This window comes from Poromitra crassiceps (genome assembly GCF_964638095.1).
Source record: "Poromitra crassiceps genome assembly, chromosome: 17".
Taxonomy (NCBI): domain Eukaryota; kingdom Metazoa; phylum Chordata; class Actinopteri; order Beryciformes; family Melamphaidae; genus Poromitra; species Poromitra crassiceps.
The window spans coordinates 22706936-22730218 of NC_139635.1; the positions used below are offsets into that span (position 1 = coordinate 22706936).

At 43.1% G+C, this 23283-nt stretch overlaps 1 protein-coding gene across 1 annotated transcript in view; it reads left to right on the forward strand.

The window, feature by feature from the left end:
* Nucleotides 1-1294: 1294 nt before the first annotated feature.
* Nucleotides 1295-23283, forward strand: part of LOC310792260 (von Willebrand factor A domain-containing protein 7-like) — a gene marked incomplete at both ends in the record, with an annotated part of 73933 nt that continues 51944 nt past the window's right edge. The window contains 9 exons of the mRNA XM_083653983.1: nucleotides 1295-1492; nucleotides 2997-3201; nucleotides 3513-3598; nucleotides 5478-5571; nucleotides 6262-6390; nucleotides 6561-6747; nucleotides 7288-7460; nucleotides 17871-17983; nucleotides 19972-20088. Coding sequence (XP_083510109.1) covers nucleotides 1295-1492; nucleotides 2997-3201; nucleotides 3513-3598; nucleotides 5478-5571; nucleotides 6262-6390; nucleotides 6561-6747; nucleotides 7288-7460; nucleotides 17871-17983; nucleotides 19972-20088 — 1302 coding nt within the window. The remainder of the gene's footprint in view (nucleotides 1493-2996; nucleotides 3202-3512; nucleotides 3599-5477; nucleotides 5572-6261; nucleotides 6391-6560; nucleotides 6748-7287; nucleotides 7461-17870; nucleotides 17984-19971; nucleotides 20089-23283) is intronic.

The following is a 23283-nucleotide window of genomic DNA, read 5'->3' on the forward strand; positions in this document are numbered from 1 at the left end:
GGCTGTTATACATGTAAATGAGCATCTCTGTTGGCTTCTATGCAACTCATCTATGGCCTTATTATCTCTTTTATACCTGGCCCAGGGGAAACCTGACTAACACTTCCTAGAGGCTTTCTTCATTGATCAATCTCCAAGTCAGCCTCAGCAGGATGCCATGGGAGGAGTCTTTGGCACTTTGTTGGCTTGTTAACTTCCTGACAGTAGAGAGTCAAAGTCACGCCCTCTTCTGGTTTAGGCATATGCACCAAGGGATTTCATCCTCTATTATTTTTTCCAGATACATCTCGTAAAATACTTCTAAAAATAGTTTTACTTGGTCAACCCAAGCGATCAGCTCTATTTAGAATCACAAGAGACCAAAACATTCCGGTTGGACGAAAACTTGCGGATTCTTTTTTGTTTTCACATTTTGTTTTCAAGTTTTGGTCTGAGTGAAATGTTCTATGGTCTCTCATGATTGACCAAGTAAAACTATTTGTATAAGTGTCAGTGTCAGTTCATTTTCAGACATCCAGGTACAGTAATATAAGTTTTAAAAATAATTTATTTAAAAAAACGCTGGACTAAAAATGGTAGAAATAAGATGTTTCCGTGTTCATCCAAACGCCATCATTAGTTGTAATGAATGCAGCAGGAAGTGACTCTGGCAAATAAATCCACTAAAATTCACATGACAAGCTCATGGCATGAAGTCACATGACTTCTTGAGATGTAGCCCTTAGTGTGTGTTTGCCAGAGAAGATGCTGTCCCCAGTAGCTTACGGCAGTGCCCCTCCCCCCTCTTGTGAGGTGCAGCAATTTGGTTTGTCCATAAAGCGAGGAACCGACAGCATTGTAGGCTGAGGACAAGTGATGTCTCAAACCCCCTCCTCTATTTAGTGAAGGTCGTTCCACTTTAACATAGATGGCCTCCTTCTCACCTCTTTCGAACCACCCATCTTCTCTGTCCAAGATGTGGACATCATGGTCTTGGAAACGGTGTTCCTTTTGTTGTAAGTGGGTGTAAACTGCTGAGTCTTGTCCAGAGGAGTTTGCTCACCTGTATTGGGACATGTGTCCAATGAGCGGCTGTTTGTTTTCATAAGCATTTTACGATGTCTCTGGAAAAAAGAATGGAGGATGAAATCCCTTGGTTTGTCTGCCTAAACAAGAAGAGGGCGTGACTTTGGCTCTCTATGAGGTTACAGAGAACCCGTCTGAGGAAATATGATATCATTAAGATATCATATAAATACACTTTAGAGATTCCTCCCAGCCTCCACCTTTCCCATCATCATCCTCTTCGTCCATCATGGCTGCCGCGCAGACAGCCGTCCTGGTGGCCCTGGTCCTCTCTCTGCCGGGCTCCGCCGACAGCTTCGACCCCCTCATATCATTCATAGGGAACTCCAGCACTCACCGTGACATTACACAGAGGGCGGTCCTCAGAAAGACGGCCGAGGTCTGCAAAGCCATTTTTGCAGCCATGGGAAGGAACTTCAACCTGGAGGTGAGTGGGCCTATGCTCATGCCATGTTGGAAGGACAGGGTGACATCACATTTCTATAATTGAATTAATTAATCAAGTAATTAATTAATTAATTAATTAATTAATAATGTTGTAACTCACTGGAACACCCACATTCAAGCCATGTAATTCCCAAAGTAATAACCAATTAATAGTTTTGTATTACCTGGCGGGCCGCTATCAAGGGCGGCAGATTGCTAGCTGTGAAGTGTTTCTATGTAATCCCTATGTAGATGTTTGGTTTAATCTAATATTGTTACCATCTTTACATGTTTCTTCATTATTACCATTTGTTTATGGCCCTGTTAGCCTATTACATACATGTCAGTTTAATTACCCAGATCTACTGTGCCCATTGTTAATACCAAGCTATTACCTGGATATTACTTTGCTAATTACTTTTGGTATTACTTAATTATTACTTATTACCATGTTACCGAAAAGTGCAACCGATTTTATTTCATTGATATTAATACCAGCAAACACCAGCAAACCACAAAATCCTATATTATGTGCAGCAAAAGTTCCCTTTTAAATGCTTACACTGTCCTTCTCATGTGAGGCAGGTGAGGTTCAGCAACAGCAGAACTCCCTCAAATGAATATATGACAAGAAATGCAATTGCAGTATCTTGATTTAAGGGAAATAATTGTATAGCTAGCATAAAACAGCAAAACATCTTACATACCTCACATTCCTATTCAAGGTTATAGTTTAAATGCACATATAGAACTCAACAGTCATGTGACATTCCTGAAGTAAAAATACCTTTCATATTATGCCTATGAATGTTTGATTATTTGCCATAATCTCATAACCATCCAAGGTAGACTTTAGGTAGCTGTGAAACAATGGTATATGTTCATGTAGAAGCTACAAGTTTGTAATGATATCATCCTTGTTTTAAGAAAAACATATTTTACTTGTCATGGAGACTACTTACAATCCTAAAGTGTAATATTGACATCTGTGCTTGGTGGAGAACGTTGGTTAATCCCACTGCACTGACTGCACTATACTATATGCATTCCCAGATGGTTTTGTGAAAACAAACATCTGGCAGCATAACAAAATACCTTATGTCAAGCATAGGGAATGATATCTTAACTTTAAATACTGTAAATACTGTAAACAAGTTTACTTTCATGAATGAACAAGGTTGTTGATTAGAGTAGCTGTGTTGTTATGTTGTTAATTATGTATGTCAATTTAGTCTAGTTGTGCATGATGAACACTGGAGCAGTTAGATTAATGTATATCTGTTGAGCTAGGTATTATTAGAGAATGGGGTAGGACTAGACAAGCATCTGTTTCTACCTACTTATTTTCGGACAAGACAATGACAATTTTATTAGTTATTTTGTGATTAAAAAAAAAATTGTGTATATGTGTATATTTCTTTTTTTAAATGTTCGAAATAAAAAAAATCCATTCATTCATTAAAACAAACGTAAATATCGGTCACTTCTCATTTATCTGTCTTTAGATCGATGATAGCCTGTCAGTCGTCAAGGTGGTAAGCGCCTGTAATACCGGCACCCCTGACACCGTCCTCGCCACTGACAAGTTCCAAGATGCCATCACCGCTATGTTCCTCAGCAATGGCCAGGTGGATGTGCAGTTTGCAAAGAGTAAGGCGCACCACTTTAATGATGAAACCTTCAAGGCAGGGCGGGACATCATCACAGCAGGTACAGATGAAACTTTTTGGTCTGAATTTATATACTGGTCATAATCATCATTAATGTAGGATGCGTGCACTGGATCTGTCATTTCCCTTCTTTCTAGTGACTGTTATTAAACATTACTTAAATAAGAGTAAAATGGTAGCATTATAAAAATACTTAAAAGGTACAAATCCTAAAAAAAAAAAGCTCACTCAAGTACTTGTAGTTGAGTAATTATACTTGGGTACAGTACTTTCCACCTCTGGGTCTGACCACGTGACACTAATGTTACATGATCTGCCAGCTCACTGTCACTCTTCTATTCTACTGTTTAGGAATGTCTGCTGTGAAGGCCAGTGTGAAGCTGGAGAAATTTGTCTCAGCGAGGCAGAACCTAGGACGGGTTTGTCACACGCTGCAGGTAAGATGGATGCACAGACAGATAGACTGATCTCTATTGTCCCACACTATGGATCGGTCTCTAACTGATCGGACCTTTTGTTTATTATTCACACTGTGAGTGAGTGATGAATTCCACCCGTTCAGCCCTGGCACATGGCACATACACGGTGTGTGTTGGCACATGGGCGGCCTCCCAAAAACACAGGACAGACTCATTGCCCTGTAGCCTGCGGCTGGCTGGCTGGCTGGCTAACAAGCCATGACAAGAGTCACAAATGAGATTAAAGTAAAATGTGTCAGACGATAGTTTCGTAAGTGTGAGGCAAAGCTATTCAACACCAGCAGACAAGAGTTCTGGCTAGCTGCCTGCTGGTACTGGGTAATATAGCTGCTAGCCAAAATCACTGCTAACTGTTAGCTACAGATTGCTAGCACACACACACACACACGACAGAAATGTTACACCATACAGTGAAACCTGACAGCAAAATGACATGTGGGACGATGGACCGCCTAGCGTCAAGCTAGCTAGGGTTTGCTAGGATCTATAGACAGGAACTGGGGTATTTTACCTTCATATAATGCTGTCTTGGGCTGTGCAGAGCAACATAATGGTTAGAGAAGTATAATAGTAGGCTACAAAAGTACCTTGTTCATCATCATAGTTGATTATCACCATGGCTGAATAGTGCCTACATTGTAGTGTACATTGTGTACTGTATGGATTGTATTGATTGCGTATTGTAGCCGTGTAAGCCTAATTCTGAAGAGAGAAATATGTGGTCAATCTGTCCTTTCATTGTCCCATACGAAAGTTATTTTATAATGTCACTCATATTTCAAGTACACTCAGCAATCACTGACTGACCAAAGTGTAGAACTACAGCACATCAATGGTGGGGGGAAACATTACTATTGTTTGGTGTGATGATTATGCTGTGGCTGATATTATGATATTGTTCTATTTTTTAGGACGTCTACACCCAAAAGTAGCGTTTTGAGCACACATGGGCAACATATGTTGCGGCCCGCGGGCCGCCGTATGCGGCCCGCGGGCGCCCCCTGTGTGGCCCGCGATGGAATTGCAAAAAAAAAAAAAATCAGTGCACCTGAACGCAACATGCAAGATACCCGCTGAATAAGTGTCCAAATGTTCATGTCATTCTGGCCAATACTCTTCTGTTATAGCATTTCAGTCTGGAATATGGAATATCTTTCAATAATATTAATGACTAAAAGGCTCAAAGTAATCTCATGTGTAAGAAATGACTGTTGTACATTGAAGTAGAAATTTAAATAATTAACTTGTTGGTTTTGGATTTATTTAGCTTCAAGAGTGCATTTTTGTTCTTGTGTGACCCTCAACACAGGCTTTGAGAATCCCGGGCCACTTACTGATACTTGTGCTTAAATTAACGCACTCATATTCTGGTTTATTTCAAGAAAAACCTTTCGGCTAGTGGAAATTCTAATTTGCTGGTAACTTTAAAATCTAGCAGCCATATTTGCAGGTGGTGAAAAAAGTTAATTTCAAGCCCTGCAGGGAGAGCAGGTGGTGACATAGGAGTGAGTGAGAAAAGGATCAAATATTGGTGGTTAAGACTGAATAATGACATCACAATTGTTAATTTAAAATGAGTTATTCCTCTAAACCTGGCTTCAAATGCCCAAAATTTTCCGCGCTGGCGCCGTTCAGCCCTCAGCAAAATCTGGTAGAGAGGAAAAAAAAATTGTGGCCCTCTCTATCATCAAAGTTGCCCATCCATGGGTTACGGCATGACAATATTTGTTCGGCCCCCGGCAACAATCTGGGTTTCTCATGTGGCCCGCCATGAAAAATAGTTGCCCACCCCTGGTTTTGAGGCATCAATATCATTACAGTCTTTCCCCACATGTAGGACTTCTACAGTCATAGTAACTGGGTGGAGCTGGGCAGGAATACCACCTACAGCGCCCTGATCACACCTGACCTACCTCTCAGGAACCTGGCAGGTAGGTGTGTGTGTGTGTGTGTGTGTGTGTGTGTGTGTGTGTGTGTGTGTGTGTGTGTGTGTGTGTGTGTGTGTGTGTGTGTGTGTGTGTGTGACCCCTGGCCCAATTACACATCTCAAGTGGTTTTTCCTCAAAGATATCACCATCTCATTTTGGCTCAGTAGAGAGAGAGGTGCTGGTTATGTCGCGGATGAAGAATGCATTGTTAAATTCCATTCTACAACAACTGAGAGCTTCTTTATGATTGATTAATTTTTATGACAGGATAAAAATGAAACATAATGAGATCTAAGTACGTCCACTTCAATTGCCTGCCTCAGCAAACAGTAAAAACAGTGAAATTGGCAATATTTAGGATTTGGGTTGAAACTAATACCTAATACTAATACTAATAACTTTTGGATGTTTACAATTAAGCACATAAGACCCTAAATTACATAGTTGTCTTTAAATGTGTGGGTCTTTAAATTTTTTATTTTAGACTCTAGTTTGAATCCCCTATTTGTCACCTACACTACTAATTTGAAATCTCTAGTAATGTTTCACTCCTTTCAAATATGCTTTTGTGTAATCTAGTAAGTAACCGTCTTAAGCATCTATAATTATTTTAGTGAATTATTCATTCCAAGTTTTGGTAATCTTTACTTAAATACCCATGCATTAATCTCTCTTGCTCTGAACTTGCTCTAGGCCCAACTACTCCAACGTGTAGGGATTGTACAGGAGGGAATTGCGCCAACAACCTTCTGCCTGAACTGGAGCAGCAGGGGCTTCTCACCTCAGGGTACTTAAACTCAGCAAAGCCCAGCAAACCTGCAGGTAAGCTGCAAGGATCTTTACTGGGTTCTCCATAAAAGAGATGAAGAGAGCTGATCAACTGAAAGCCAGAGAGCTGAGATCACATCCAAATGAACTGATCATTAATGAAGTCTATATTGTCATCATTGTGAATGATGAATGAGAATGTGTACTTTCTTCCTCTCCCTAAGGTAAATGCAGCCATGGTGGACCATTTGATCGGTCCAGCCAGCAGGAGCCAGTGGGAGGCATCAATAAGGATGACACTGCGTCCAGCCACGGCTCGCTGCACCACGCAGCAGCCAATCTGGCTGTTACTGCTACTATGGAGCTGCTGGAGGACATCCGAGGAGCTGCTGGAGATACAAACTTCCTCCGGTATGGATTAGGGATGTACGCCGATCCAAATACGTTATTCTGGAAAGCACAAACAATGCGGTGGGAAAATATATTTCTGCGTTGAAAGAAAAATTGCCAGCAAAATACATTTCTATAACGTGGCATTTTACACCCTACTATGAATCACCTCATTCAATGGATATTTAGGCAAATCAAACAACTTGGTTAGGCAACAAAGCAACTTGGTTAGGTTAGGGTTCAGTTAAAACTGAAAAGTACTGAAAGTAGTAACACGATGTGCCTCGTTCAGGAGTCAAACTGGCGCTCTCTTGCTTGTAAGACCCTGCAGGTCCGCCATTCCCACCCCTCTCTTAAGTTAGGTGGCAGTTACGTACTTCAACAAGAGACAGTTGTTAGACTTGATGATGTGTATAACAATAATATTCAACATATCTAGAAACATGATATGAAACATGTTTTGGTTTCTGAAAAATGATAGAAACATTTCTGTGGATTCCACAAACGTATAATGTTGACATTTTTATTCTGGTGACCTCTCTCTCTCTCTCGTTCACCCAGTCTGATGGGTGTGTCCTTGCAGGCCCCCGCGCTGTGTTTGGTTATTGACACTACAGGCAGTATGTCTGATGACATAGCTGAGGCTAAGAGGATCTCTTTTGCCATCATTGACAGTCGGAGGGGAACCCAGGAGGAACCCTCTGAGTACATACTGGTCCCTTTCAATGACCCAGGTAGGTCACAGGAGTGAGGTACTTGCATACAGTCAGTGTACTGGGTACAGCACTCTGGACGCATCGCGCACCGAGATAGGAGAACTTCACTCCAGCCACGGCAGGCACAGAGAGCTGTCTGCTGAGTGTGAAGGGGGCCATGAGCAAAAACGTTAAAAAAAAGAAAAACAAGCCCTGAGATGCCAAGTTGACATGAAAAGATGTCATTTACACCCTGTTTTTAGCTGAAATCTGAAGTGAGACAGCAGTACCACCTGGCTACAGTGAAGATTTCAGCTAAAAACAGGGTGTAAATGATATATTTTCAAGTCAAGTTGGCATCTCAGGGCTTGTGGAGACTTGGATTACGCCAGGTGAGCAGTATGGAAACATTTTATGTATTTTTTCTGTTTTTTTTTTTTTTTTTACGTTTTTGCTCATGGCCCCCTTCTCACTCAGCAGACAGCTCTCTGTGCCTGCTGCAGCAGGAGTGAAGTTCTCCTCTCTCGGTGCGCGATGCGTCCAGACTCAGAGTGCTTTACCCGGTAGACTACACTGACTGTATGAGAGTACCTCATAGGACCCCACTTCAAACAAACCAAACTATCCCCTTTAATGTAACAAATAAAGAAGAAGAAGAAAATAACTTTAATTGCTGATTTTTTTATGTTCATGATGAGTCATCAAGGAAAACTTGAAATAAAGGAGAGGAGACACATCTTACACCCAAGTCTTACGCTTAGTTCACACAGAGAACCTACGCCTTGTCTTGCCTCAACCCACGCCTACGCCTGCAGACCTTGAGCTGAGCGTGAACCTATTACACGCTTTTGCGACCACACCGCACGCCTATTCCACGCTGAACCTGAGCCGAGTCACAAGCGCCTCTCCTCTCTCCCGACTGTATTTTTTCATGTGTGGTCCCGAATTATCATAGGTAAAATAAATCTGATATATTTAATGTTCTATTGATGCTGGATATGTATAACCAGGTCTGACTATAGTCGGACATTTTAGAGAGGTGATCTTGCAAGAATATGTGCTGGCACAACAACATTGTCCATGTTGCTTCTTCGGTGGCTATTCTTTCTCATGAAGATGTGTTTGCAGACAGGGAGAAAGCCCCATGTGATAGCCACCCATCAATCTTTTTCTCTCTCTCTCTCTCTCTCTCTCTGCTCAACACTGTTGTAACTCCATTTTATTTTGAAATTCAGTTGACTTTGCCATTTCCCACGGATATTGTCCCGTTTTTCTTTCATGGCTTGAGAGAAGAAGCCTGCCTGCACGCGCCTTGTCGGCTTGAAAATAGAACTCACGCCTAAACGATAAAATCGGCAAGGCACAGGCAAGGCGTGGGTACACGCAAGGTTCACGCTCAGGCGGCTGGTGTACACAGCCTCGTTGACTAAAACGGACGCCTATTTAAAAGCGTGGGTAAAAGCAAAGGCATAGGCAAGGCTTGGGTCGCCGGTGTGAACCCAGCCTTATAGTGCCTTAAAGGGTAAATCTATGCTGGTTTCTAGCACTCAGAATATCCCTCTTTTATTATTGTGCTTGCTGACAAGCAAGGCACAATCTTGAAGTCCGACATACTTAATATTCTTATTATTATATCTGCCAAAAAGTTCTGCGCGTAATAACTCCCACATCTTTCGCACGACATAGACATGCCAGACCTCAAAATGAGCGGCTTATTGAGGACAGGTGTGCTATGACTTTTCTAAGGGTTTGTGAAAGCGGTTTGGCCGCAATTCGCCATTAAGTGCCATTTTTTTCCCCATTGACTTGCATGGGGTTTGGAAAAATCTTGCAGTAAATTAGCTGTAATTCAGAAACCATAACGGCTACAGCTACGAAACTTGGTAGGGAGGTGCACGGAGGGGCCTTTTACTATCCCCGAAAAAATTGCACCAATTGACCAGATGGTGGCGCTATAACAGCCCTCCTTACTAGGGGTGGGACAAAATATCGATACTCACGGTATCGTGATATTTCCACTTGCGATACGTTATCGATACACTGGCACCAAGTATCGATGTTTATTTTTAAAAATTTTTTTTTTTTTTTTTTTTTTTTTAACACGTTAACTGCCAGCGACGTATGCATACGTCAAGCAGAATCCAACCGTTAACTGCCAGCGACGTATGGATACGTCAAAAAAATCGTTTTTTTTTTTTTGACGGTGGATCCTTGATCTGGCCCTTTTGCATCTTCTATTATACTGTTAGAGCCGCCGGGCGTGTGCAATCCATTCCGCCGACCCACTGAGTGGCGACGGTGCTCAGACTATTGAGTGTTGTTTGGCCAGAAACGCACGCATTCCAGCTGAGCTCAACCGAGGACCCAGAAGCGAACGAGCCTCATTCTCATACTGTAGGCGAAAACCTTTCACACGGGCGCACGGCGGTGGGGGCTTCCACAGGTGGACTGGGTGGAAAGCACACTTTGAAGCGCGCAGCATAAGCCTAGAGTCACACAAGGCTTCGTCAAAGCTCTCAACCGAAAATCCAAGAACGGATTAAGCCACATCCACGCTCGCCGACGAGGGACCGCCAGAGAGAGGCTGCTGCTCACTGCTCAGACAGGCAGGAGAGACTGGCTTGTGACTGACAAACACGGAGACACGCCCACGGAGGGAGGAGTTGTAACGAGAGGGGGTGCGGGTGCTGCTATGGAGGAAATTACTGTTCAGAACTATATTGTTTATGTCTGATGTCTCACTGATGCCAAAAATAAATGGTTAAAGTGACTGTTTGATATTGAATTTCACAAAACTGCGATTATCTCAGCTTTTTGTCTCAGACGCTGAAACCATGCTGTACTCAACGGCTAATATCTACATAACTACTAACTCTACAAACTAACTCTTTTAGACAGAGAAAGCACACATTCTATTAGTACTTTTGTGAACTTTGTGTTGACAAACTCCAAGCAGAAAATTATCCTTGGCTCTTGTAAAATGAGCCAGAATCCTCAAAAAAACCCTCTGGCAAAAGCTACCTACAGTAAAAAAAAAAAAGGCTGGCAGTGAATGTGTTAAGTTGCCTTTTTCCTAAAATACACTGTTTTAATGAAATCAAGGGAACAAATTGTATCTCGTGCGTGCACATGAAAAAAGAAAACGAGATCTTCTTGAATTAATTGCAGACTTTTTCTCTCCCAATGGCCACTCCTGTGTTTGTCTAAACTCACTACAACTTCTGAAATGCCACTTAAAACTATATCATAATTGTCCCTAACCAATTTTTTTTCTTTGACAGATCAAATCAAAGCAGACATTGCATTTTTACTGGATGGCTCAGGCAGCGTAAGTTCCTACGGGTTCATTGCAATGAAGACTTTTGTGAAAAATCTGATCCGCTTGTTAATGGGAAACGGAGAGACACAGGTGGGACAATGTTCATACTAGTGCCAGATAGCATGACTCAAAGAATTTCTTTCTTGCTCCAATGTTACCGTAAATAAAATGATTGATGTCATACCACAATATGCATTTCTAGTTATTTCAATGCATACCAGGATCTGCATATTTCATAATTGTTTTTTATTTATTTTCTCTTTCACAGTTTGCAATTGTCCAGTTTTCATCATATTCCACGATCCATTATTACTTCGATAATTTTTTCAGCTCTGCGTCTTGGGAATCTAACATTGATGGGAGAATTGCACAACAAGGTGGTTATACTCACACGGCTGAAGCGATCCAGCGGGTTGTGTAAGTGCCTTTGCAATGATAATGTACCACAACTCCCAGTACTTACACTGCACTTGTCGAGCTACACAACAATGGTTTTCCCTAGGCCTACATGACTAGTAAAGAGATTAATCATTTGACACAATCAGAATCAGAATATCTTTTATTGCCACAATATGCAAGATTACATATGAGGAATTTGTCTCAGTGTCATTATGCAGCGTAGCGGTCATGTCAATATTCAGATAAAGAAATTGAGCACAGCGGTAGTTCAGGCAGGCCACGGATGTCAAGCCCAGCTTAAACCCAGCCCACAGCTGATTAGGAGCTGATCTCAAACCCAGCCCACATCAGCTGACTGCTTAGCTGATGCATTCAATTGGCTCAACTCAAACAGGGCACCCTATTTAATTCTGCTCCAGTCTGGTGCCTAACATGGCTGCCTCATCTGCAAGCTGTTTGCAACCCACCTCCTCCCCAGCTCCTCCTTTCATGCTGTGTCTGACTTAAAACGATGTCATTTCTGTTGTCATTGTTGCTTGCTCTGTTCTGTATCTGGGGGTCTTTTGTTGCTCTCCTTGCCTTAAGGCTATTCCATGTTGCTCATGGAGGGGCAAGGAGCTCCCAGAATCTGCTGCTGCCGCTCTCCCTGCCTTAGGCTTTCCATGTATGCGCATGGAAGGGCAGGGAGCCTCCAGAACAGAGCCATACCGCCAAATATAACTCATGCTAATAAAAGCTTTAAATTGATCTAAGTGTTCTTGTGTTTTTGACTAAAGTGGTCCTCCTGACTGAAATAGGAAAAATAAAAAGACAATCACAAGATTGCAAGTGCATTCCAATATATACAATATATATATACACGAGTGGAGGAGTGTTCAGTAGGCATATGGGTAGGCAATAACGTTATTTTTTAGTTCTCGCTTAAACCAAATGTTTTATGGTCACTCAAGATTCTCTGGATCACGTGTTGGCTTGGTTCGAGCCTTAAAACTCGTTATATTTGGATTTATCTTTTTTTTTTTTTTTTTTTTTTCCCCCGATTTTTTTAATCCCATTTTATCCCCCATTAGTGCTTATTTGATTTCTCAATCCTGGTTGCTACTCCATCCTCTGCCGATCTGGGGAGAGCCGAGACTGGCTCCATGCTTCCTCCGACACATGGGCAGTCAGTCAGCCGCTTCTTTTCACTTGACAGAGGAAGCTTCACCGGTAGGACATAGCACGTGGGAGGTTCACGCTATTCCAACCAGTTCCCCTCCCTCTGAACAGGCGCCCTTAACGACCAGAGGAGGAACCACATTAGCAACCAGGATATTGCATGTTTTTGTGAAGGGGGTTCCTATATGAAGGAAACCCCCGGGAGGCACGGGGAGAACATGCAAACTCCACACAGAAAGGCCCTTTTGCCGACCCCACCCGGGCAGTGGGCACTCGAGGACATGCGGACAGGCACGCATTCCTTCACCGTTCACCTCGTCCCCAGGTGGGAATCGAACCCACGACCTTCGAGCTGTGAGGCGATAGTGCTTACCACTGCACCACCGTACCTCCCAATATTTGGATTTATCTAAATGTCTATGGAGAAAATGGCGCGGAACTTACTTCCGGGTCAAATTATGTCACGAAAAGTCACGTGCCTGTTGAGCTCTATTTATGCAATTCCAAGACTGTTTAGCTATGCATACATATTCAAATAGTATAGGCAAAAATAACACATTCATACTGCATGCAAAAACGGCATGGGATTAGCATAAAGTGGGCATGTCTGTAAAGGGGAGACTCATACAGGGACCCATCCAACCCATTCTCATTCAGATATCTTGAGGTGAGAGGTCAAGGGACCCCTTTGAAATTGAATCTTGCCTTGGAGTGTTATTTAGCCACCTTCCCAACAAGCTAGCATGACATGGTTAATACCAATAGATACAGCCCGATACATCCTCTGAAAGACAGCAAAGCAGGATGAGACCACAGATGGTGAGGTTTCGGAGGCCCCCTATCTGACTGTCGGAATGCCCTCGGGCACTCGCTCAATCGGATTAACAAGACAAAATATGAATAGCTAAAGTGTTTTTAAAATGTATCTTTCTTTTGACAGCAATGAGGTCTTTACACCATTAAGGGGATCAAGATCAGACGTGAGGAAGGTCTTGATAGTCATTACAGATGGAGAATCTAATGGTGGAGGTTCCCTAGCCGACGCAGCAAATTTAGCTGAGCAACAAAACATTGTCCGATTTGCAATTGGGGTAAGATATTTGGTTTACTTTGACATACTGTGGAGAGAGACTTAACATTGATCTAATAAACAGATGGATCAATAGTATTCTGAAACAGCAAACGATCAATGACCAGAGATAAGTTGGGTTTACTTTCTCTTTACATTTGAATGTGGGTTCTGGGCCCTTATGCACCAGGCCAAGATGATATGTGGTCGTGTATTTACATGACAACAACAATAATATGACCTGACCTCTGACCTCTATGTATCAATAAACAGATCAACTCTATCACACAGTGGTACACCTCTGAATCACCGTTTCTTAATATCTCTAGGTGGGAAATGCATTTAATAATGCAAAAGCAAAAGCAGAATTGGACACCATTGCATCCTCTCCAAAACCAGAGCATGTGTTCAAAGTGGACAACTTTGCAGCACTCGAAGAACTGAAGAAGGGCTTGCAGGACAGAGTCTTTTCTAGTGAAGGTATGGTTCCCACAACACAATAACAATTATTATTATTATTATTATTATTAACTCATTGAGTGCCAATGACGTCGATCGTCGTCAAACCGAATAGTAACGTAGAGTGCCAATGACGTCGATCGGCGTCAAATGCGTTTTTTGACGGTGGGACGTGGATCAAAGCCTCAGGCATCTCCTCTAAAAGTATGGTAGCTATTGCATGTGTATAACATATTTTACAGACCCATTAGGTGGCGACAGTGCTCTCCAGATTAGAGAAAGTTGAGTAAAAAACAGAGAAGTCGTTGGGGAAACGGAAACGGCACGGTATGCATCGATATGCATGAAGCATAACGTTAGCTGTGCCTGTGAACAGCAGTCAATCTGCTGCCTCAATTGAGCCCCTCCGTCTCCGCTGCGATAGCCCCTCCATATGATTTAGTTGCCGACACCAGCGTCTTTCTGAAAAGTTACATTATTCTCAGCTGGGAGCCGGCGACACGCTGTGAAAAAGCTGCGTGGAGCGCACTTTTCAGTACAGAGCAAACGCAGCAGAGAGCCACCACCAGAGACACTCCCACGGAGGAGGAGGAGGGGGGTGGGGCATACAACCATTGACAGTAAACACAGACCCAGACAGCAGGCTCGATGGACAGAGACAGGCAAACAAGCTAGATTTACTGCCCACCAGCAGTAAATCAAGACCAGCAAGAAAGTGTAGGGTCTGCGCAGCAGGGGCCAGTGCTGCTGGTTGCAGCTAAAAAATATTATTTTGCCAAACAAAATTCCTTTGTTTTCGCTCTTTTATTGAAGGAAATTATTTTTGAGGTGTCACTACATCAGAAAATATTAGCTTCAGAGTCAGTGATGTGCTTGAAATGTTTCATTTCACAAAAGGCTCATTATCTCAGCTTTTTAGTCTGAAACGTCTGTTTTTGCTGAAATCAAGCTATCTTCTCCGGCTGATAACTAAAGAACGGAAAATGATATCAATAAACTTTTTTTTGCTGATGATAGAAGATAGTCTCATCGTTCTTTGGGCGTGTTCGGTGTTTACATAGTAATATCACACAATATTCTGTGGGCCTCGAGAAATCACTGAAAACGCTCTGAAACTCTGGCACTGGGAGCGTCCGTTCTCCAAAAGTGGCTGGCACTCAATGAGTTAATAAACAGGCTAAAATATTATGCTGTGTGTGGTAGTTGAAACATAGTTTCAAGTTGACGTTTATTTATGTTTGTAGTTGAAACAAAAACATAAATACTGTAGGCTACATGAATGGAAATGTTTGCTCATTAATATCTACTTTTAGAAATTATATAGGTAGGTAGGTTATATAGGTTTTCTTGTTTTAATAATAATAATAAAAAGATTTAATGTGTAACTTTTCCTCCGTGGTATCGAAAATGTTATGAGTGAGTGAATGAACTCTGAGAGAGTTCATGTCAATTCTGCTAATAAATACATAATATCTGCTTCTTGCCTTTTAGGGGTATTTTTTTCTCTTCAGTTACACAGGTATCGTGATGTATCGTCTTCCAATATATCGATTATGGCAGAATCGCTGTATCGTGATAATATCGTTATCGAGGGCCAAGTATCGTGACCATATCGTATCGTGAGCTACTCAGCGATTCCCACCCCTACTCCTTACCTTTTGGTCCATAACTTTTGAACCGTAGGGTCTATCATCAAACTTCTTTTTTCCCTGGATTCCTTGGTTCCTCCCGCATCTACTCATCTAGGCCACGTCCATTTCCGTCAGACTAGATTTTCCGCCATTTTGCATTTTGTCCAAAACAGTTTTTTTGCCATTTCTCCTTGAAATTTTGTCCAATCTTCACCAAACCAATGCACACATCATGTGGGGACTGTCCTGCACAACACTGCTTTGGAGGTTTTTGAAAAAAAACGCACCGTTGCGATATAATCCACTTCCAATCTTCTGTGGGTAGGGCCAATTTCACAAAAATCGTCCGATGCTAACCAAACTTGGTACAGGTGTGGACGGATGTACTCTGAGCCTATAGGACAAATATTGTGTCATTTCACCTTTAGGGGGCGCTATAGCAGCATTCAGTACCTGTCCCTTCTAAATTGTTTTATTTTGAAGGGCAGCAGGAAGTGCTGATTCATTGTCATTATGGCCAACCTTCCTTCTTGTATGACACTTGACTTGACGCACGCACGCTATCATGTAGACATCAGACACACCTATACTTGTATCACAGTGGGTATATCACTCATGGTCTCTCTCTCATTTGCATACTGTATGTTTTCAGCAGCTCCAACTCTTCTCTGTTAAAAACCAAATGCTAAAAGTGTACTGGAAACAGGAATCCGGTGAGATTTGACCAGATAAATAGAGCTTAAGAGCAACTCTGAGCAGCAGTGTTGCATGTTGGGTAGAGAGAATGATGTAGACAAAAAAAGTATGAAATCACTTACTACAGTCATTCCTCCATCTGTAAAAGTATGAAATCACTTACTACAGTCATTCCTCTCCCTCCCTGGCGCAAGTGGGAGCCCCAGGAGAGGGCAAATCAGAGTGAATCAGAGTTCCTTGGATTTTTGACGTCGCCAACCAATAAAAAAGTTCACAGGGCCGCCCAGAGCCCGCCCCCTCACAGCCCTGACAGCTGCCTGCAGGAAACCTGTTGTGTTCATGTATGGCATGGGAGGCCTGTCTGTTCTGTTAGCTGCTGTGTTACTGTAGCATGGCAACATGTCCAGAAAACAATGAACAGAACCCATGGGTAAGTGTCCCCACTTTGTGGTTGTTCATTATATACAGCCAGCTGGGTTTGAAAACATAATGGAAGAGATAGCCTAGTGTGAATAGCGTAGTGTGAATGGAGGCTGTTAGCCACAACAACTGTGCCTTATAGGCTAACCTAAGCCAGCCAAAACAAACACCTTGTCCCCCTGGCGTTAGGACACACTGTTCATCAATGTTTGGGACTAGTTGCAACAAGCTAATTGAGCTAATGCTAGCATTAGGCGTTAGTTAGCATGCTACCCAAGCAGCTTCTCTGGCTGACTGGACACATGACAACCGATCAGCAACTCTGTAACAAAACTAAAAGGGTAACATTACTTTGGTGACCAGCCATTTTCCTACGAGTTATGAGCATCTGATGTTGTAACTGACATGTAAAAAAGGGTACATTGCTCAGCGCCCCCATCGTTCATTTCGTAACTTCAACGCACCTTCTACTAGATGTAAAATTCGACAAGCTTTCCAATGGCGTCAATCCCGTGTCTGTAGCTGCTTCCGTTCCCGAGATATGGCCAAAAAACAACGTCCAAATTATTATTATTATTTTTTGGCTCCAAATTGCACCAATTTTAAACCGAAGTATATATGTCGGGAGATGTCTTCACGCACAAAGTTTCATGCAATTTAAGGCATTTTCCTAGGAGTTATGAGCATCTGATGTTCCTTCTGCTAGATGTAAAGTTTGACGAGCTTTCCAATGCTGCCAGTCCCGTGTCTGTAGCTGCTTCCCTTCCCGAGATATGGCCAAAAAACTTCAAAAAAAGTTCTGGCACATTTTTGCTAATAGCGTCGTTGACAATTTCCACATTATATAGTATTTGGGTGTAATACACCTTTAAAACTGTAAGTACTGTAGTATTTGGGTGTAAGAGTCCTTTGAAATTAACACACCCATAACTACTTAGTCCCCCGAGCTGCATGGGCAGGGACCTTGCAAGGCAGGCGGTGCATGGCGAGGACAGCAAGCACAATTACATTTTCGGTAGGAAATGTAGACATTCTAGTTTTAGTTACCACTGGTTCAGTATCTGGGGAAGTTTCAGCGACCCAGTGCTAATTAAAAGAAACAAAGGGAGATTTTGAATGCTAGAAACAATCAAAGATTTGCCCTTGCACTAAGAATTGGGCATAGGGTATGGGCCAAAAGGTCTGTGAGCCTTGAGGCAGTCAGTCAATTGTTGGGACTTACAGTAGTTGTGCAAATCTCAACAACAGGAAAATCCCAATAATTTGTCTTTATGTGTCTTTATCTTTTTTGTATTCAGGTTTTGGACCTGTGATAACGACGGCCAATGCAGATGTCTTCAAAGATAGCATCGCAATTCTTAGACCATTGGGAGGAGGAGACAGTCCAGAGATGTGCTTTTCTGGACTGCTGGTGTGTGTGTGTGTGTGTGTGTGTGTGTGTGTGTGTACAACCAGTCCTACAGCATATATATGCTCCCTGCTGCAGGGCCAGCTTGGCGAACTGCAGGACGGGCGAGGCAATTTACCAAGCCCGCACAGCGGGCGAGCCTAGGAATCGAGCGAGCGAGATGCCTAGTAATGGAAATTTGGCAATGTGGGCAATGTTTCAATTTTGTGTCCCGGTTGTCCCGGAAGAGACAGTCGGCATGTATGGGAACGCCCACAAAATGTTATACGGCTGTAAAACCGCAGATTATGTCAATGGGCTGACTCACCAAAGGACGGTGCTGCGGCTCTTAACTACAGGTTTGTGGGTTCTAGAGCAGAAGACAAGACGTCTGCTCAGATGTGCGTTTACTGCGGTGGTTAAATCCCCGATCGTGTCTGCCTGGGCTGGGCTATCAGCTAAATTCTAACTTTGCTGAATGGATAGAACGGGGGATTTACCCTACCCTGACCACTCCCCCAGCCAGGCTGAGCCAGCTACTTAAGGGCAATAACATTTTGTGAGCAACACACACACAAAAACTATAAATAAATAGGCTATTACAGTGCAAATAGATGAGTGTTGCTCTAGATTTCTTAAAAAGCACTGGTGGACAGAAATGTTTTAAGCTTTAATAAAAGCCAAATGCCACATTTACTCAATTGCTGATGTTATCTTATATCTTGGAAAGGCGGATCCTGGAACAGAATTGCTGTTGTTGCCGTTTGTCAGTTTTTATTGAGTTCTAATGAAAGTAATGGCTGTACTGTATGTAAATATGTTGCTGTTTATACTGGCAGGAAATTAGCCTGGTATTATTTCTATAGAGAGCCAACGACGGCATCACTTCCTGCTTCAGCATATGAACCAGCACCAGAGTCATGGTGAACACCGAGAGACGATACTTTTTTAATTTTAAATTGTGCCGTGAAGTCCACATGTAAACTTTGTAAATTTAAAACATAACTTGGCACGTCAAGAAAGTTGCATTTTGTCATAAAACTGAAACGTAACGTTTAGTATTGTATGAACCGCTCAATCAACTACATCTCTCGTTTCGTACAATATAGGCTGTCACACCAGCCCCAGATTGCACCAGCCTCAACATGGCCTGGCGGGAGAGAAACCTATGACGTTACTTATGCGACTGGTTGTGTGTAGTCTGATTCTCATTTATAACTTATAGTGCAACAGTTTTACATAGCCTACTGTGATTTTCTTGACTTGCAAAGTTATCTTTTAAATTCACAAACATTGTGAGCCCTATCTTTGCAAACGGACTATTTAGCGCCGGCGCTGGCGCAATTTGGAGGCGTGTCCATACTGATCTGGTATCGTGTGCAGCACGCACCTGCCCATTTGTGCGTGTGCAACTGTGATATCTGCATGATATTTGCATGAAATGATGCAGAAGCTTGGTGAGGGCGTTACTTCCACGCAACCAATCAGTGTCGCTTCTACTTCCACGCAACCAATCAGTGTCGCTTCTTCCATTCCCTCCGCTTCATTGGCGCCATATGAGAGCTGCTGGTTGTCCGTGCGCATTCTGACATATCCAAAACGCAGCGGTCATTATAGATCGGCATCTACCAATCTCACCATAATGAGTTTTGAGTTGTTAATTATTATATTTGTCCTTTGATGATTATGAGTGAAGCCAAGAGAAAGAGGGGTTTGGAGAGAGAGAGAGTGAGAGAGAGAAAAAATGATAATCTGTGTGTGCACCGTGCCTAAATTTTTCATTCATATTTCTGCAGGTCTTTCTCACAGAACAGGCTTATATAGTTGAATAATTTGTTGGAATATCTAATTTATCTTATTTATTAATCTTCTTCTACACGATGTGTACCTTAGATACATAGGGCCCGAACGGAAGGGGAGGGACTTTGGATCTCTATAAATAATGGATAACAGACTACTTGATCCAGTCACTTCTCAAGGTCGACAATGATTTGATTTGATGTTTTTTACAGCTTGCCCTGACGGCGGCTCCACCCTCCTCTGATATCTTTGTCTTCACTGATGCTACAGCCAAAGATTGCCATCTGAAAAGCACCATCATTGCCCTGTTAGAAAGCACCAAGTCTAGGGTGAGTGGGTCGAATTTTTACAGTTCTCTCGTTGAAGTGCTTTGGCTTGGTAGACTGCCTACACAGAAATAGAGTATATAAAATAATCAATACAAACAGTAGAAATAAAAATGGTAAAAGATATCAAGCAAAAATAGTTATAAGCTGGTGACAATTTAAGTACACTGTACATAACAGCCCCCACACATGATCTGCGGTCAAACAGCTCTGCAACCGCTGTGCCGTTGTTTCCTATGGGGAAAGCGATGCCTTCCAACTATGCTGCAGTGCTACCCTTGGCCTCGTGCACCGCTCAAATACGGTGCACTGCGCTCAAAGTTCACATTGTTTAAACTTTGATCTACTTAGCACTGACCTTTCTCCACTCTACCTCGCAGTGAGAGAAGAGAAGATCGCTTACAAGAGACAAGATACTGTATTTCTACCTTAAGAGACTACACACAATACCAACCAAGCTTTAACAATATTTATTGAATGTAAGATTTAACAAGATTTATTGAATGTAAGATTGTCTTTGGCGGAGAGCTCCTTGGCCAAAAGGGGGATCAGCCACGTGACCGGGAATCAGCCATGTGACGGATGATCAGCCACGTGACGGCGGACCTGCCATGGATTGGCAGGGGTGTCGGAACCCTCCCCCTTTAGGAAAGGAGCCTTCACCTGGTGGTACTGGGGTGGAAGCCGGGGAGGTGGTGGGTTGACGCTGCAATGCATAGGAGACAAGAGCAATAGACAGGTAGGAGGGGCACTCCTTTTAAACAGACCGATTGGACGAATGGCAGGCTGTTATTGGATAATTGAATGTGATGACGTAACTAGTTCCGTCTCTTGGTAGAACTTCCGTAAACTCCCATTTCTACCTTAAGAGACTACACACAACACCAACCAAGCTTTAACAATATTTATTGAATGTAAGATTTAACAAGATCTATTGAATGTAAGATTGTCTTTGGCGGAGAGCTCCTTGGCCAAAAGGGGGATCAGCCACGTGACCGGGAATCGGCCACGTGACGGAGATCAGCCACGTGACGGCGGACCTGCCATGGATTGGCAGGGGCGTCGGAACCCTCCCCAAAAATGTAATTTGACAAGACTTAGAGAAATGTAATTATGGACTTACCAGGGCAGTGCTGAAGTGAGCCTGATAGTTAAGTGGACACAGGCTACTTTAGTAGACAGAAATGAGTGAGATTAAGGTACAATGCATGGAGTGAACAGGCCACCCCCAGACCACCAGTAATTGCAAATGAAGTTTAACGATGGATTTTACCTTTTAAAAAGCCATGGATTAGATCGCCAGTAATTGCAAGTCGAATTATGATTATGAATTTTACCTTTTAAAGAGTCATGGATTTCTGGGCCTTGAGGCCGGAGGTAGGATCGGGCCTCACGTGAGAGGCATGAGTGCCAGAGGACCGCCTTCCCAGGAGTTTGGGGATCCCGGTACCCCTGCATGATGGATATGGTTGCTGCTCCTATTCTTAGGGAGTAAGAAGAGTAACAGTGGGGAGGAAGGCCACAGTGTTTCAGCAGGGAGGGCAAGTGAGAGAACCAGGTGTTTGAGGAAGACCTGGGAAAAGGGGGTACATGGTTAGAGGAAACGAGACCGAGAGGAGCAGGATCTCTAAGGTGATGGAAGAGTAGGTAAGCCTTGAACCTTTGAGAAGTAGGCAAACCGAAGGGTTAGAGCATTGACTAGGGAAAGAAGGGTCAGAACAGCGGGTGAAGCTAGGCCTAGGATGAAGGGGGTTGCAGTTTGCTAGATTCAACAGACAAACAATATGACGACAGAGACAGACAAGGGGAGCACTGGCAACAGAAAATGTGATGAGTGATATGGAACTGGAAAACTGGATTCGCCCTGGAAAGCTCTGAATTGAGCAAGAACTATGGCGACTCTCGTGTACTGTTTGGATGAGGCAAGGTGATGCTCTGCTGGAGCCACTGTGCTGTGACCGGGATATGCTTTGCTGAAGCCACTGTGCTGTGACCGGGGAGGAGCTCTGCTGGAGCCACTGTGCTGTGACTGGGGATAAGCTTTGCTGAAGCCACTGTGCTGTGACCGGGGATAAGCTTTGCTGAAGCCACTGTGCTGTGACCGGGGATATGCTTTGCTGAAGCCACTGTGCTGTGACCGGGGATATGCTTTGCTGCTGTGACCGGGGATATGCTTTGCTGAAGCCACTGTGCTGTGACCGGGGATATGCTTTGCTGAAGCCACTGTGCTGTGACCAGGGATGTGCTCTGCTGAATCTACTGCGCTGTGACCGGGGAATGAGCTCTGCTGACCTGACAAGTTATGCCTGACAGAAAGCCGTGTGATACTGCACTGCACATTAAAGCCACGGTGGACTGGGAGGAGCACCTTTTGTTTATGATCGAGACTGTAGTTTCGTATACATTTGCAACCGCTACAAGCGCTCCTTCCTCCCAACATCTATAGCCTTATTAAATAAACTGCCTGTCCTCCCACTAGGGGGTAGAGCTCTGTCCTCTGTGAGGTCAGAGCCCGGCTACCCAGGAACCCTCCATTAAGAGCCTGACGACCCAGGAAACCTCTGGATTAACGTTTCCTGGTCGTGAGAGGACAGAGCTCAGTGATTCTGGAACCCTCCTTAAAGAGCCGGATGATCCGAGAAATCTCTGATGGTATTGGTGTGGCATACATGGTAGCTCACTCTGAGCTCGGCTGTCCCTGCAGCCTGTCTGGTCATGTGATATTTATCTTGCCTTAGTTAGTTTTATATTCATTTTATTTCTCTTATTATTTTATCTTTTTATTTTCTTTTACCCTTTACTGTGGTTTTAATGTTTTTAGTTTTAAGTAACCATGGTTTTATGATGGTTTTGGTTTGATATGCGGTTTTGGAATTGTGCAATACTTGAAGTGCAATATTTGAATACTGAAGTGCAATACGTGGATAGGTAGAGTTGTTAACTCGTAGCCCAGGCTGCATCATGTACTATGTTGTCCTCTTGTTTACACGCTGTTTGTCGTCAGATGTACTGTACTGTCTGTTACGTTTGTCATTGTCATTGCCCTATTGCTGCTGTACAAATGCCTAAGACAAATTTCCCTATGGGACAATAAAGTTAAACTCAAACTCAAACTCAATACCAGAGTGGATCTTGTAGAGGAAGATCGATTCCCTACTGGGAGGAAGTGGGGAACTCGTGGTGCCACTTTTCTGCAGC